We start from the raw sequence: 15,778 nt of genomic DNA on the forward strand, positions 1-15,778 counted from the left end.
ATCTGCCTTGACCTCGAGATCACCGTGGGTCATACAGGCAATTCCAATTAGATCCTCGGCTAAGAGTCCGCTAAGGTGTGAGTTTCTTTTAAATGCTATATCTAGAAATGTTTGTAGAAAGAATGAGTGTGGTAAGTAAAGTTCCGATGAATCTTTGGGCATCTCACTTATATATAGATGCATCTCCATCGATTGCATGCCAGTCTCTCCAGAAATCATGCGGCAGCTTACGATTACTGGTCATTATGCAATGCACCCCAGCTTTCAAGAGTTTTGGAAACATTACTAGATACTTCCCGCAGATCTTGTCGCAACTATCGATTCTCACATCTGTTTTCGGTTCCATATCCTTGGAGCATCTAGATAAGTTTTTGCCCTCTAATCACTTCTCTAACCGAGAAATCTTGAGTCAAATTGGATTGATAGCTCAGTGTGTTGGTGTTGGTTTTAGGCATAGTTGTAGTTATCTGTCTCGAAATTCGAGATTAAAGATGATTCTGAAGTCCGTGGAGTCCCTCAAAAAATACAGTTTCGCGCGCTTTTAATCGTGTGATTAAAGTGCGGCACCACTAGATAAAACAACGGCAATTGATACTTACATAATAAGAGATACAGAGCGAGGCGAAAAGATGTTACCTTTTTTTATTAAGTAACGTTTCGTTTCTTTTCCGAATTATCGGACACAACACGGCTATTAACAGTTCAAGAGTCTTCGGTGAGGGCGAAACTTACCAATTCAAATTTGCCAAGATGTCTACTCATTGAAAACTAGCGAGAGTGCCACGGGAAATTGAGGATCTGAGAAGACATCTCAGTGTGCTTGGGGTGGGAAGGAGCATAGGGGTATGTCGTTCAGATCATCGCAATGTTTCAGTGGGCTTGAATCATGCAAGTCGTCTGAATATTGCGACATTCCAAATTAAAAAATGTCTCATTGTGTACATTGATCTACTCGCTGGATGTTTTCAGGGGTACTATTGCCAGTATTCACGCAAGGCCGGAACTAAGCTACATAGTGAACCTACAGCTGAGAGCATACATTTAATTCTACCATCTCATTTGTTTTCTTTCGTGTCAGTTTATGATTTGAGTTGAAAAAAAAAAACTGTATTTGATTTTGGCCAGGAGGAATTTTCTGATTTCAAAGTTGGAATCATACGTTGATATCGTTCCACTGGGGTCATTGTCAAAATTTGTTAGGGGAAGCAGAAATTCCAAAAGCAATTCCCATCGACTTGAAGATGGCAGTAGAGACAGTCGATGAATCCGCAGTTTAAAGCAGACAGAATGTAATATCATAAAAAAGTGTTAACTCAGAAGGATAACTATGTAGTAGATATAAAGTTTACTGATCAATGCAAAATCTTGTACAAGCTGATAACTGTGACCCGGTTGGGTTCAAGTGTTGTCTGAATTGTGACATTTTCAAGCCCAAAACAGATGTTGAGCTCAATTCTCGGGCTGAGTACACAAAGCAAGAACCCTACAAGCTAAATGGGTATCTTGTGGTCGGTTGTGAGGTAATGAAACATTGAAAGCAAAGCCTTGAAATGATTACTGAACGGTTAAATAAGGCGGTATCTGGTGATAAAAGCGCTAATATAAGTTCATAAAATCCTCCGTAGATTTCCAAAGATTTGAGAATGACAGTGGATACCTCCAGGAGAATATTGCACGGATGTTTTCTCCTTCACTGCCATGCACCAAAAAGTTAGCCGGAGCTTCATTTACCAGAGGTATGGAAAGTTACCGACTGGGCTAAAGACCAAAAACAACTGTGGTAGATGATTGTTATCAGAGCATGCTGGGAGAATTTCAAAGCATTCAAAGACGTCTCTATCAACTCATAGAGGACAGTAGGGTTCTTAGAACGGAGGTTATCCAGACAAACAGTACCTTAGAGCTACAGAAGATCGAATATGACCACTGAGGATGACATGACAGAGACACGGGTGTGTGTTGGGCCGTATAAAGTAATGATAGGCAAAACACTTTAACCACGGATTCGCCGTACCTTCAAGCCCATTTACCTTGAGCAGTTTTCCTTTTATGGAGACGGAAGCTGTCAATACAAATTTCATCTTGTTTGTGAGCTGTATCATATATTAGCTCTAGAGATGGAAAGGATTTTCGGGAAGAGATCAAACTGTGAAAAACTGATCCATAATTGGACACCGTTTCCCTCATCCTCAAGGTCATCCACGTAAACACTGTGGGCCAACGTCCATTGATCAGACAGACGAAGTCATGAACATTGAATGTAAGATTAAAATCAGATCCACCCAAAATGCCCTGAGGTAAATGTCACTTTTTCTGACTGTGGTAACTTGATATTGCACTTCGTCATAAGCAAATAAAGTTTCGGAGGTAAATCAGGATCCGTATGGTATCAGCTCATGTTGATGTCCTGCCTTCGGTGGATACAACTAATGTATATAATATATTCACCTTTCAATGAAGTTACGCCGGTAAGTTAACCTTAGCAGTCCTGTTGTTGGCATATCCCGATCATCTTCGGGTAATTTGTGATGCAGGCGAATTATGAGGTTACTAGGTATCTATGTCCAGTGACTATCTGAGAGATTGATTGGATTTTTTTGGTATAACCGACATTCTATCCCAAAATGTTCAGGTGTCCGTTCTTGTATTTGTATGTACATCGCCGGAATGATTTGTGATGCGAAATCGACATCCAGGAATGCGAAAAGCCAAAAATGGCCGAAATCGGGTTATTTTCATATAATTTATACATAAAAGATGGGATGATGAAGTGAAGTGCGGAAGTATACAAAGTTAAAAAGCCCAGATAATTAAGGATTGTTACAAACATTTCGGAAAAATCGGTGTTCTAGATTTACCTAGGTATATCAAAGGCTTAAGATTGAATTATGATATGAAGTCTCAAGATTCAGAACCTTAAAGCCAAGGAGCCAGGTACTTAGTGAGCTTATACTAAATTAGACTAGCAGCCACATGGCATTGAGAAAAATGAAATCGGTCGCTTAGGGGTGATTTGAGTCTAACTACGGATTAACCCACCTACAAAGCCAGGGCTTGCTTACTTATTAGTTCGCCTACTCGTCAAGGGGTGGGTCTACTGGCAGTGCAAAAAGGTTACTTGCTGGCAGTCTGGTACTGATCGCGATATACAATATCAATCAATTACATCTCATCACATTTCATCATATTGCTTCAAAATGCGAATACTTCCTTCAAGGCTGCCATTAATTAAGTAAAGACGAGAATTCAAGTAAGGGAAAGGATCTACTCGAGTATACCATCCTCCAATTGCACGTTTCAGCTCAGCAACAATTTTTTATTTTTCTTTTCTTCTTTACCAATGCAACATTTAGCTAGCAGCACATTGAAACTTCTATGCAGTCCATTTCTGAGCCATATTTATATAACAAGTCTATGCACTCTACATGATGTCTCCAGCCCAACAGACCTCATAGTTACATCCCGAACAAAGTCGTTTGATGGGAATCCGGGGCAACTTACCATGAAAAGAGATCAATTCCAACATCAGAACCTTGTTGACGCGTGTTTGCTTTTCTTATCCGGGGAAATGAAACATCTCGCCGGTACTTTACCGGAAGATTTGCAGGCTCAGGTTTTATATTGTGATCACGGACCACATCGGTTCTCACCGTAGTGCTATTAAGTGTTTAAAAACTTATACATCACTTTGAGTGCGACCCCCTGTCCAAGACCCTAAACGAAATCACAGATGAAGTCGTCAATCAAGATTCCTTTATCCATACAAGTCAGAGCATTTTTGGAGCACTCTTGGAGCATATGTCATTTACGTTATCCCCACAGCAAAAGAAAAAAAAAGCTTAACCTTTGTTATGCCGCTTTTTAGTCGTTTCCACCTTTGATTCTTTTTCGAATTGACTCCTGAAGATCTCCATAGAAGCACGTTATAGAAGGTGTGGTATGTCTCCTGACTCTTCTACCATACCTTCGACAAATCTAAATCCTAATTGGAGGTCATCATGTCTCTAACCTACGAGCAATTCACCGCACTTGATCTCACAGAGCGAATTACGTCAGCCGTTTCCATCGTTGGTAATTTGTTCATTATTCTAACATTCTTTTTTTCTGCATCCTTCGACAAACCAATCAATCGCCTCATATTCTTCGCATCATGGGGAAATATTGGCTCGAGTATCTCTTGTATGATCTCTGACCTTGGCCCGGCGTCATTGATGGAAAGATCAAAGTTTAATGCATCCGGAATATGCCAGGTCCAAGCCTTCTTGGTCCAAATGTTCCGTGGAGTTGATTGTTACTGGGCATTCTTCATGGCCATCAACGTATATCTAGTTTTCTTCCGAGGATATACCACACATCAACTGAGAAAGTTGGACATTTGGTATCTGCTTGCATGCTATGGCCTTTCCTTTATACCTGCTTTCGTCTTCTTATTCGTATCAACAAAAGAACGAGGTCATGTCTATGGATCGGCCATTGTTTGGTGCTGGATCAGCGAAGAATGGGATTGGATGCGCTTAGTTTTCTTGTATGGTATCGTGTGGTGAGTACTTACGGCTTTAGCTTCCACTAATTTTCCCATATTTGATCAAGTCCACTAATGCCCTGGTCAAAGGATCACCATTCTCTTCGCTTTCATCGTATACTTCATGGCAGCGAAAGTAATCTGGTCTAAGCGTGAACATCTAAATGGTTTCCTCAACCCCCTGAATGAGACCCCATTCGCAAACACGATCACCACTGAAATCGAAATAATCTATGAAGAACGATCAATTGTCAAGGATGCGAGCGATCAAGGTGTTTCCGAAAATGTTTTGTCCTCCGACCAGTATGCGGTTGACATCCAAGCGACGCCTCAACAACAATATCAACAACAACAAGACACTCAAATTTATCAAATGCGGAGAATGCGAAGTTTGACCAGAGAGGTTGCACAGTCTGAAACCAACCCAGAAGCATGGCTGTATGCACGAGTAGCCATTCTCTTCTTCATCGCTATGATAATCACATGGGTTCCTGCGAGTGTCAACAGAATCTGGCAAATGGCCGATCCAACGGCCATCAACTTTCCATTGAACTATATTGAATCATTGATGTTGTCGTTGCAGGGTGTTTGGAATGTGATTGTATATGTTATAACATCTCAGACTGCTTGTCGAAGGTTAGCATATCAATTGTTTCCGAGAAGTTCAAGGAAGAAGACGAGGTTGCCGAGTGGGAGTCCTGAGAGGTATCCATCGGGTGGAAAGCAAAGGCTTGAGAGTGTGGCTAGTAAATAATTGGAATTTGAATGTTGGATTGCCCCGATTATCAATTGCATTCATTGTGTAAGAGTACTTTTTCGGTCTAACCATCTATCCACGCTCATGAATATCTCAATATTTACAAAACCTTGCAACGCCCCCCATCCCGCCAATCTGCAACTTTTGTCTAAAATCTCAAATCCCATCCAATCGCTGGACCCAACTTGGGTAATTCCTCTGCAACACTCTGTACATCCTTATCACCTCTACCACTTAAACAAATAACAACATCTTGATCCTTGTTCATGGTTTTCGCCAGTTCTACTGCTCCCCACACGGCATGCGCAGTCTCCAAAGCCGGTATGATACCCTCTTTCTCACTGATCAACCTGAATCCCTTGAATGCCTCGGCATCTGTTGCCGCGATGAATTTGGCACGCTCACTATCTTTCCAATTACTTAATTCTGGTCCAACACCTGGATAATCTAAACCGGCAGAAACGGAATGAGTCTCTGAGATTTGTCCGTGTTTGTCCTGAAGAACATATGTACGGACACCATGTAGAACACCCTTTGTCCCACCACTCAGGGTAGCGGAATGACGATCTGTGTCTAAACCATCACCACCGGCTTCAACACCTAATAATTTGACACTTGGATCTTTCGAGAACGGGTAGAACATGCCAACTGCATTACTACCGCCTCCGACACATGCAACGACAGCATCAGGGAGTTTACCGCGTTTCTCTAGCATTTGAGCTCGAGTCTCGTTACCAATAACGGATTGGAATGTTCTAACGATGGTTGGGAATGGATGAGGACCAATTGCTGAACCAATGATGTAATGAGTAGTATCAAGTTTGACCACCCAGGAGCGCATAGCTTCGTTGACAGCATCTCTAAGAGTACGCGAACCAGCCTCGACGGCGACAACTGAAGCACCGAGAAGCTTGATTCTAAAAACATTGAGAGCCTGTCTTCTTACATCTTCCTATAGAATTGATTAGCAAAGCCAAGTGGGAGAGATTATCTGAACTTACCGCTCCCATATAAATGGTACATTTCATACCAAACTTTGCGCATACTGTCGCTGTGGCCACACCGTGTTGTCCTGCACCAGTCTCTGCGATGATCTCGGTTTTCCCTAATCGTCGGGCGAGAAGGATTTGTCCAAGAGCATTGTTAATCTTATGACTTCCGGTGTGGTTCAGGTCCTCTCTCTTCAACCAGATCCTGGCACCACCAGCATACTCAGTAAGTCTTTCAGCCTCGTGTAATTGGCCTGGTCGTCCCATCCATGGGTAATATGTTCGGTATTCTTCCCAGAATGCTGGATCATCCTTGATAGCATTGAATCCTGCTTCAAGTTCTGACAAGCAGTCCATGAGTGCCTCCGGTACATACTGTCCACCAAATTCGCCGAACTTTTGAGCCGAAAGTTTTGGATCTAGAGAACCATTCGTGTTCAAGGCTTCAATCTGATCTGCTAAACCAGGTCCGGATCTATCTTCATCTCTAATGACAGCATCAACGGTGACATTTTCTCCGCTAGGTTCTTCGGCAACATCTATTGCCTCGGCCATGCCAACTTCCCTGGTTAAACCCTCGTTCGGAGTACCTCGTCTGCCGCAAACTGCTGCACAGTACTCTTCCACACTTTTCGCGATTTTTCCGGCAGGTGCTTGATTGACGGTGTTGATGATTTGACTGCCAATAACAACTCCATCTGCGATTTTTGCGACCTGCAAAAAGTGCTCTCTTGTGCTAACGCCAAAACCCACGGCCGCTGGAACATTTCCCGAATAATCTTTTACTCTTTTCAGCAATCCTTCTAAGCCAGCATCCATTGAGCCTCCTGTGGCTCCGGTCACACCCATTCTTGAAACAACATAGATGAAGGAGTCCGCAAGCTTACAAAGAAGCTTCATTCGTGATTCGGATGTTGAGGGAGCGATGAGAGGAACGTAGGATAATCTAATTAAGAATTTTGTAAGCAATGTATTCAAATGTGACATGTGCCACTTTTCCAGAGTACTCACCCTCCGCTTGTGCAAAACTTCCTGAAGCTCACAGCTTCTTCAGGTGGAAGATCACAAACAATGAAACCATTGACACCAGCTTCACGACAGTCTTGCAATAACCTTTCCTCTCCATAACTCAGAAATGGGTTGTAATAACCCATGAAAAGAACTGGTGCCCGTAATCCTTTCTTTCTTGCATCCCGTACCATCTGTAAAACCGAAGTGACAGTCACACCATTTTTCAATGCTTGAGTGTTTGCCTTTTGAATCGTTGGTCCATCTGCCGTGGGATCTGTGAAAGGAATTCCTAATTCAATGACATCTGGGAAGACTTGTTAGTTTCCGAAGGTCAATTGAAAGGGTAGTTAGTACTTACCGGCGCCACCAGCCTCCATTCCTAATAGGATATCAACGGTGTCATCTGCTTGAGGAAAACCAGCAGTGATATATGTTACCAACGCGGATCTTCCTTCTTTCTTGCATTGTGCAAATGTATTCTTGAGATGCTCCATATTGAATTGTCGATGGATGTGTAAAGAAGTGTAGAGGGGTATTGTATTGAGAGAAGGGAAACGAAAGAGAAAGGGCAAGGGAAAGAAAACAGATGGGTGGGATATGAATGAACAGATTGAGGGAAAGAAGATTACTTCTTACAACAGGATTCCTTTCTTGTATATATAATTCTTATTGATCACCCAAACAAGACTGAGTCAAAAGCATTAAAATCCATTCGCCCCTCACTCGCTCGAGCACAGAAAGTTATCGCCCAATTAAGTCACCGCCTTGGCCAAATCTCGCAATCTCTTGCCAATTGCCTTTTGTGGTAGGGAAGCATTTGTCACGTGGAGACGCTCTGTCCAATTGTAGTTTGGTATTGGTGGGGTCAAATTATTAAACTTCGTCATGACTTTATTATTATTGTTAACCTTCGTCTCAACTCGGTACTTCACCTCATCTGATCGACCGAAATCTTCATTAATAACACAAATCTTGTCCTGTTTGTCTTTTCTGGTCCTGCCTTGTCAGTACATACAACATAATATTCAACAAATACGCAACTCGAATTTCTGTATATCTAAAGGGAAAAGTACGATATCAATACGAGCATTATACCGAATAATCTGCTCAATACTCGACTAGGTGCTTGCTCTTCAATCTACAATCCTTAATCCTCAATCCGCGATCCTTAATTCTACTCCACCCAAATTTAAGAAAATGTCTCGACTTTTACCACCAAGATTTCTCCTCCCTTCCCGTCGCTTTTTCTCACGTACTACTTGTCGAACAGCATTCGCAACTGGTCCGTCTCCGCCACGTCTGCCACCAAAGGAACAAGAAGAATTTGAACGTCTACAACGATCCTCTACTGGTGCATTTAGTACCCCAAAAACCGACGTCATTATCGATTCCCCAAAATCAACGCCTCGAGCAAAACCACAAATCAATCAACCACCAGCCACCACTTTGGCTGAGAAAGAGGGTATAGAATTGGCGGCTGTAAATGCTAGGGTATCTGCTACGGGAAAAGGAGAGGAATTACATCCGGATATTCGCAGAGGGGCAAAACCAGAATTCGAAGGGGAAATCAATCCGAAGACTGGCGAAGTTGGTGGACCAAAGAATGAACCTTTAAGGTGGGGAAGTTCAGCTGAGAGGGGGGACTGGAGTTATAATGGGAGGGTTACGGACTTTTGAAATTGGCCTTCAAAATACTTCGAGTTGCGGATTGCCGGCGTGTGATGCAAACTGAGGACTCGAGATGGAATGTAAGTACAAAACAGTTTAGAGTGTATGGATATGTGCAGCTTCAGAAGTAAGATGTTACCATTTGAGTCATACTCAACACTAAAGCAAAGCCTTTTGGGGTTTTCAGCGTGCCTAGGGAACGATTATGGAATTTCTGAGTGGATATTCCTTCCCTCAAACAAATCTATCATTTGCGATCTGTAGAATCTTTGCACTACTTCACAACATTCATAGCCATTTCAAAGACTTCCCATTTGCTATTGTTCTTAGGTATACCTAGGAACTTGGCAATTTATCTATCGTGCGTATGTAAACGCCAATTGTCTTTGCCACCAACGGTAAGTTCCATTTTTGGGGGTATGTCCAATGTTGAAGTGTCAATGTGGTCTTGAAGTTCAAGCAGCAGGTCATGTGTCGCTCGGCTGTGCCATTCCTTTCATCCAATACATCATGTCGGCCCTGTGTTCAAAAGTCCTATTGCCATGGATGCTCTTCTGATAACGGTATGGAAACTTGAGTTTTCTTTAGCAAGCAGTAAAGCTAAAGGCAAAGAGGATAGGCACAACAGCAATTTATTCACTACAATTTTCTATAGTGCTGGTCCTTTCAAGGGGAACGGTTCCTTTACCTCTTCAGCTGGTTCAAGGCGTGATTTAAGCCTTCTATAACTGCACCCAGTACTCCAGCTCACAGCAGCGACAGGACCAGTCAGAATTGATGACTGAGGAATTGATTTCTCGTAGAAGACCATCTTAACTGAACAGAGATATGAAACGAGGTAGAAGATGCCAGTTTGGGAGCACTGCCATCGATAATTTTGTTACTCGCCCAAAACTTCAGCTGGATTTGAAGTGGTCAGAAGCCATTGACAGTTAAAACCACGTACCTAGAACGGCCGTCATACTAAGTGATAAAATGAAGCGTTCTGTACTTTAGAAAAGAATAAGGTTGGAGTGTTAGCTTTGACCTGGTTGATCCGCGAACCACTAGAACGGCCGGACAGATATTTGGACGGGTTCTAGCATTAGCATGCATTAAGGACCCTTGAATACATAATAGACGAAGGAAGAAAACAATTGCGATACTTTGACAATACTGAATGGATTGAAGAACAGAGAGGAAGCGACTGAATATTTCTGTTGCCCGTGAGCACGATATGCGGTAAGGTTTGAGGGTCGATTGAAGCACCTCTTCGTCTCTTCCCTGTACAGTGGTAAGTGAACAGCCGCATCATATAAGATGATGCAGCTATAAAGATTGCTAACAGATTGGTGACATGAGACTTTGATTATCATTTAGTCGTGTCAGAACCGGTGAGGTAGCGATCCGCTAGAATGCACTTCCCCATCTACACGCGGTATAGCCATCGCAATAATCATTCCCTTGTCCCTTCGATTTTGTCAGGGCGTAATATGCAAAAGTAGTAAACTTATTGTTGCCCAGATGTATGAAGAATGTAGCATTCACTCTGTGGTAGTGTGCGAAATTTGTCGGCAGAGGCTCGGACTAAGCCCCTTCATTTTGGTTCAAGGTGAGAGTTGCCTCCATGTAAAATGTTACACTTCCATAAGATTTCTATCTTGCGAATTCAACATTCTTTGACAATTATGATTTTCGACGTGGCAACGAATGTTTACGAAGCCACGGGAAACTGTGGTCCAGTCTGTGGTAAAGTAGGAAGTCAAGAAAACCCTGTTTCTTAAATTGTGATAGAATCCAATGACCTTAACATGTAATCTTATGTTGATGAATTCAACAAGCTAAATTGCAAAATAAAAGGATCTGAATTCTTTTCCATTTATAAAATTAATCCAAAGCTTTGTGTGTTTATTATCTGACAGGAATTGTTAGTATTAACAGCTTATCAATATTGATCCTATATCTTATTAATGTCTTACATCTCACATCTTACATAGCCTAAATTACTCTGTACTGAGCATTTTAAGATGTAATTCGCGGCTGGAATGATGCAATTACTGATGTACCGATTACCGATTACCCCGCACCACGATGCTAATTGTTTAAAAACTCCCAAGATCTGATTAATCCTACCCAATGAAAGGGCTCTTATTGTACGCAATAGGTATGAAGAGGGTTAGGGTTATCTTTGTTATTGGAGCAACGATTCCTAGGCTATGTAGACCACCACCAGACCCATGAGCCCATCGGTGGCCTGACACCTTCGCTTATGTTGCTGTTACATTGCATGCAATGCAGACAGGTCAAGCTGAGTACAACATAAAGTTCAAATTCGTATTACTGCTTGAAGATCGGCGACAAACCTGACGCCGTCTTTGAAGTTTTCACACTAAACTAGCATCGATTCAAACCTTGTTTTGTAGCAGGAGTTCGAATTTCGCCCCCCGTCGTCTAGGTATTTATCGAAATCCTTGACCCTTCAAAGAGAGAAAGTGAGACAGAGAAAAAGAGAGAGCAAAAAGGCAAGCCGAGACGAACACTGGCAATATCATTCCCAAATTCACCGTTCCACAGCATGAGTGAAGGGGTTCACACAACATACGTCAGGTGTACACTAATTTAGCCTAGGATTCCCGATAAGTAGTAACGATTCATACGTCCTTCATTAAAGCTGCTTCTCAGGTTTCAGCATTCCTCATGAGGTATCAGAGATTACCGACCAGCGAAGAAGCTGAGATGGCGAACGAAATTCACAGCAATGATCTAGCATCATCAACTGAGCACGATGTCGAACCTGATTTCAAGAGTAGAAATATCGATAATAATTATGTTCCTCACTCGGAAGTTGAGAGTCTCAATCTTGAGACAGCAATACCACCGGGCACAATTGATCCAATATATGAAGCTAAAGCTCGAGTCTTGAATGAAGCTGTAAGGTCTAATATCTCTGCGCTGTCAGGTAGTTCTGGCTAAGGTAATATATACTAATCATGTGATGTCATTCAGATACAAGATATCGGTATGGGATGGTACCAATGGCAACTGTTCGTAGTTGTAGGCTTCGGCTGGGCAAATGATAATTTGTGGCCAATTGTCACATCACTCATATGTACTGAATTTATCCAACTGGGTCGCTGTATCAGATCTGTGAGCTAACGATGAACAAAGTCACATCAATTACCAACGAATTCTCCCCCAACCATCCACCCTTACTCACCTTGGCTCAGAATATTGGCCTCCTTGCAGGTGCCATGTTTTGGGGATTTGGTTGCGATATCTTTGGTCGACGTTTGGCATTTAATGCTACACTTGGCATCACAGCTGTTTTTGGATTGATCGCTGCCGGCTCACCAAACTTTGCGGCTATTGGATGTTTTGCTGCACTTTGGAGTTTTGGGGTGGGCGGGAATCTTCCTGTCGATTCAGCAGTCTTTCTCGAATTTCTCCCTGGCTCACATCAATATCTCCTTACCATCCTTTCAATCGACTGGGCGGTGGCTCAAGTCATCGCGAATTTAATTGCTTGGCCACTTTTAGGGAACCTCACGTGTCAAGAAGATTCAACATGCACTCGATCACAAAATATGGGTTGGAGATATTTTCTTATTGTCATGGGAGGAATTTCCATGATTGAGTTCTTCATCCGGTTCATCTGTTTCACAATCTTTGAAAGCCCTAAATATTTGATGGGAAAAGGAAAGGATGAAGATGCTGTTGCGGTTGTTCAGGAAGTTGCCAGGAGGAATGGAAAGCTGTCAAATCGTAAGTACACCCTAATTCATTTCGCTCTCTCCTGAAATTATACCAACTCTCTACCAGTGACCGTCATCCGTCTTCAGGAATGTGGCACTCTTCCTCATACGAATGCCTCGGCAACCTTATCAAGAAAACTCCATCAAATGGATTTATCACACGTTCGCGCCTTATTCGCGACAAAGGAATTGGCCATTTCCACCAGTTTGATTATGCTAGTATGGGCATTCATTGGTCTTGGCTATCCCCTCTACAATGCATTCCTCCCTTACATCCAAGCAACGAGGGGTGCTGAGTTTGGAGATGGCAGTACATATCTGACATATCGGAACTCTCTAATCATATCTGTGCTTGGAATACCGGGCGCACTTATCGGTGGTTATCTCATTGAAGTTCCAAGATTGGGTAGGAAAGGAACCCTTGCGCTTAGTACCATAGCGACGGGAGTATTTTTATACGCTTCCACCACGGCTATGACATCTACGGCATTACTGGGCTGGAATTGCGCGTTTAACTTTTGTTCTAATGTTATGTATGCTGTTCTATATGCGTACACACCGGAAATATTTCCAACAAAAGACCGCGGTACTGGTAATGCTCTCACTGCAACCTCGAACAGAATCTTTGGGATCATGGCTGTAAGTCTTCTCCATTCCTCTTCAGCTCGCATATTTGCATATATATTCCCGTATCAACATAAACTAATCAAGTAAAAGCCAATCATTGCCATGTTTGCAAACCTTGAAACGTCCGCTCCTGTTTACACAAGTGGAGCTCTATTCATTGCAGCAGGACTGCTAGTTTTGGTCTTGCCATTTGAGAGTCGTGGAAAAGCCAGTTTATAAAGCTACATATCAGGGCCTGTATACGTGTATCTCTATTAAATCAAATTCGAGTAGAACCGCACAATTCATGATTAACGGGGATTGATGAAGGGTTTGTGTCATGGGAAGAGGCTGGAAAACCGTCAAAGAATGAAATTCGTCATTCCACATCATCCTTAGCCTAATTATTCTTAATGAATACGGGCATAGTCTCAATGGAGCAGGCTACTTCAATATCTTGACCTCCATTCCAAGATTCCTCATTTCCATTACCAATTATTTTCCAGGATTGCCCCGCTGGAAGATAAACCTTCATGTGTTTTGCCCCCGCCTCAAATACAGGACATACCAAATATTTCGGCCCAAACATATATTGTTCCTCAATTTCCCAACATCGTGGATCATCTGGGAACTCGTAGAAAAGAGGACGCATAACAGGACTTCCCTTCTCACTAGCCTCGGCCATCATTTCCCTTGTATAATCTCTCATTTCCTCTCGCAACTTCATGTATTTCTTGCATATCTCATACACCTCTTTCCCATACGACCAAACCTCGTTAGGCGCACCACTAAGACAAGTCGATCCACCCCCTTCGCCAACCTGGGGTTGTTTAGGCTCTCTATCTCCATGTAACCTCATAACCGGACAAAAGGTACCCCACTGAAACCACCTCACAAATAACTCCCTGAAAGCCGGATCGGATGGATCACCACCGTGAAAGCCACCAATATCCGTCGTCCACCATGGAATTCCTGCAATCCCCATGTTTAAACCCGCAGTAAGTTGGTTTCTGAATGAAGACCATGATGAAGCAATGTCACCACTCCAGACTAAGGCGCCGTATTTTTGAGATCCTGCCCATGCACATCGCAGGAGGTTGACGACATTTTTCTGCCCGGCTGCTGACATGCCCTCGTAGAATGCTCGAGCGTATTCGACGGGATAGGTGTTACCGATTGAAAGATTGGTGCCGCGGTGGTAGCGATAGTTGTCAAAATCGTAGGCAGTATATTCAGGCTCTGGGTTCAAAATCAGCCATTTATCTTATGTGTTAGAATACAGAAACGACCGGACTCGGCCGATAAAATAAAAAGTACTAACCTGCTTCATCCAACCAAAAGACCTTGATCCCTTTGTCATAGTAGTTTTTCTTCGCTTTCTCCCAGATATACTTTCTGGCTCCAGGATTCGTGGCATCAAAGTGAATCGTATCACCCTCAAAGTCCATTACGATTCTTATCCCTCTATCAGTTCGTACCAAATATCCCCTTTCTAGCATCTCTTCAAAGTTCTCGGACCTCGTATCAACGGTTGGCCAGATAGAAACCATTAGTTCGATATTCAATTCCTTGAGTTCCTTGATCATTGCATCTGGATCCGGCCAAAATTTCTCATCAAATCTCCAATCGCCTTGGGTGGGCCAATGAAAAAAGTCTATCACGATGAGATCAATGGGTAATTCTCTTTTCTTGTACTCCCTGGCTACTTCCAATAGCTCCTCTTGCGTTTGATATCGCAATTTGCACTGCCAAAATCCGAGTCCATACTCCGGCATCATGGGAACTGTTCCCGTAACCGCTGCATACCGATGCACAATTTCAGAAGGACTCCCACCTGCCACGACCCAGTAATCGAGGAACGAGGTGGAATAAGCTTCAAAAGACATAATATTTTTACCAAACACAGCACGACCGATAGCAGGATTATTCCACAGAAACCCATAACCCCGCGAAGAAAGAGCAAATGGTACACTGGCCTGAGAATTTCGATGAGCGAGTTCGAGATCTAAACCTTTAAGATCCAGATAAGGTTGCTGATATTGACCCATTCCAAATATCTTCTCATTCTTGTCTTGGGATTCAAATCTCACTGTTAAGTGGTGGGTAGAGTTACCACCGGGGTTGGGTTTAAACTCGCGGGCTTCGACATTTATTGCGGAACATTTTGGATCAGTCACATCGAGGCGGTGACGTGCGTATTCTTCCAATAAGACCTTTCCCTCGCCGTCGTAGATGACTACTTTTCCTCTTGAGGTTATTGTTGCGCGAATTGAACCATTGATAATTGATGCTTCTTTTTCTTGTACATTGATTACCGGAGCTGGTGTTTCGATTTCCTGGAGCGCCCATAGTTCGTCAGGATCTGGATATCGTGATTCTTTGGTTGAGCGAACACGAAATGCATTCGGACCCCATGGATCAATCCAAAGTTCTTCTGCATCATAGCGATATACTAAACGGTTTCCTTGAGCGTAGAGCATTTTTTCTGAGAGTC

General features: G+C 42.8%; 7 protein-coding genes across 7 annotated transcripts; 4 read left to right on the top strand and 3 right to left on the bottom strand.

Moving 5' to 3' along the window:
* Positions 1 to 245: 245 nt before the first annotated feature.
* On the top strand, positions 246 to 1,930 carry SS1G_08112 (predicted protein; the record flags this gene model as incomplete). Its single annotated transcript, XM_001590322.1, has 5 exons — positions 246 to 430; positions 970 to 1,015; positions 1,431 to 1,515; positions 1,626 to 1,736; positions 1,785 to 1,930. 5 exons carry the CDS (start codon positions 246 to 248, stop codon positions 1,928 to 1,930), a joined length of 573 nt encoding a protein of 190 aa, XP_001590372.1.
* A 2,068-nt stretch (positions 1,931 to 3,998) lies between these two features.
* Positions 3,999 to 5,121, top strand: SS1G_08113 (hypothetical protein; the record flags this gene model as incomplete). The annotated part of the gene is made up of 3 exons (XM_001590323.1): positions 3,999 to 4,540; positions 4,613 to 4,960; positions 5,106 to 5,121. The coding sequence occupies 3 exons, from the start codon at positions 3,999 to 4,001 to the stop codon at positions 5,119 to 5,121; spliced, it is 906 nt and encodes a 301-aa protein (XP_001590373.1).
* A 306-nt stretch (positions 5,122 to 5,427) lies between these two features.
* Positions 5,428 to 7,773, bottom strand: SS1G_08114 (hypothetical protein; the record flags this gene model as incomplete). The annotated part of the gene is made up of 4 exons (XM_001590324.1): positions 5,428 to 6,231; positions 6,281 to 7,214; positions 7,280 to 7,583; positions 7,638 to 7,773. 4 exons carry the CDS (start codon positions 7,771 to 7,773, stop codon positions 5,428 to 5,430), a joined length of 2,178 nt encoding a protein of 725 aa, XP_001590374.1.
* A 703-nt stretch (positions 7,774 to 8,476) lies between these two features.
* On the top strand, positions 8,477 to 8,956 carry SS1G_08115 (hypothetical protein; the record flags this gene model as incomplete). The annotated part of the gene is made up of 1 exon (XM_001590325.1): positions 8,477 to 8,956. The coding sequence occupies one exon, from the start codon at positions 8,477 to 8,479 to the stop codon at positions 8,954 to 8,956; it is 480 nt and encodes a 159-aa protein (XP_001590375.1).
* A 640-nt stretch (positions 8,957 to 9,596) lies between these two features.
* On the bottom strand, positions 9,597 to 10,527 carry SS1G_08116 (predicted protein; the record flags this gene model as incomplete). Its single annotated transcript, XM_001590326.1, has 3 exons — positions 9,597 to 9,809; positions 10,093 to 10,210; positions 10,475 to 10,527. 3 exons carry the CDS (start codon positions 10,525 to 10,527, stop codon positions 9,597 to 9,599), a joined length of 384 nt encoding a protein of 127 aa, XP_001590376.1.
* A 974-nt stretch (positions 10,528 to 11,501) lies between these two features.
* Positions 11,502 to 13,524, top strand: SS1G_08117 (hypothetical protein; the record flags this gene model as incomplete). The annotated part of the gene is made up of 6 exons (XM_001590327.1): positions 11,502 to 11,535; positions 11,571 to 11,857; positions 11,933 to 12,073; positions 12,154 to 12,688; positions 12,746 to 13,317; positions 13,396 to 13,524. The coding sequence occupies 6 exons, from the start codon at positions 11,502 to 11,504 to the stop codon at positions 13,522 to 13,524; spliced, it is 1,698 nt and encodes a 565-aa protein (XP_001590377.1).
* Positions 13,525 to 13,779: 255 nt separating this feature from the next.
* On the bottom strand, positions 13,780 to 15,764 carry SS1G_08118 (hypothetical protein; the record flags this gene model as incomplete). Its single annotated transcript, XM_001590328.1, has 3 exons — positions 13,780 to 13,800; positions 13,853 to 14,523; positions 14,606 to 15,764. 3 exons carry the CDS (start codon positions 15,762 to 15,764, stop codon positions 13,780 to 13,782), a joined length of 1,851 nt encoding a protein of 616 aa, XP_001590378.1.
* Positions 15,765 to 15,778: the final 14 nt, after the last annotated feature.

Source organism: Sclerotinia sclerotiorum, genomic scaffold (genome assembly GCF_000146945.2).
Source record: "Sclerotinia sclerotiorum 1980 UF-70 scaffold_11 genomic scaffold, whole genome shotgun sequence".
Taxonomy (NCBI): domain Eukaryota; kingdom Fungi; phylum Ascomycota; class Leotiomycetes; order Helotiales; family Sclerotiniaceae; genus Sclerotinia; species Sclerotinia sclerotiorum.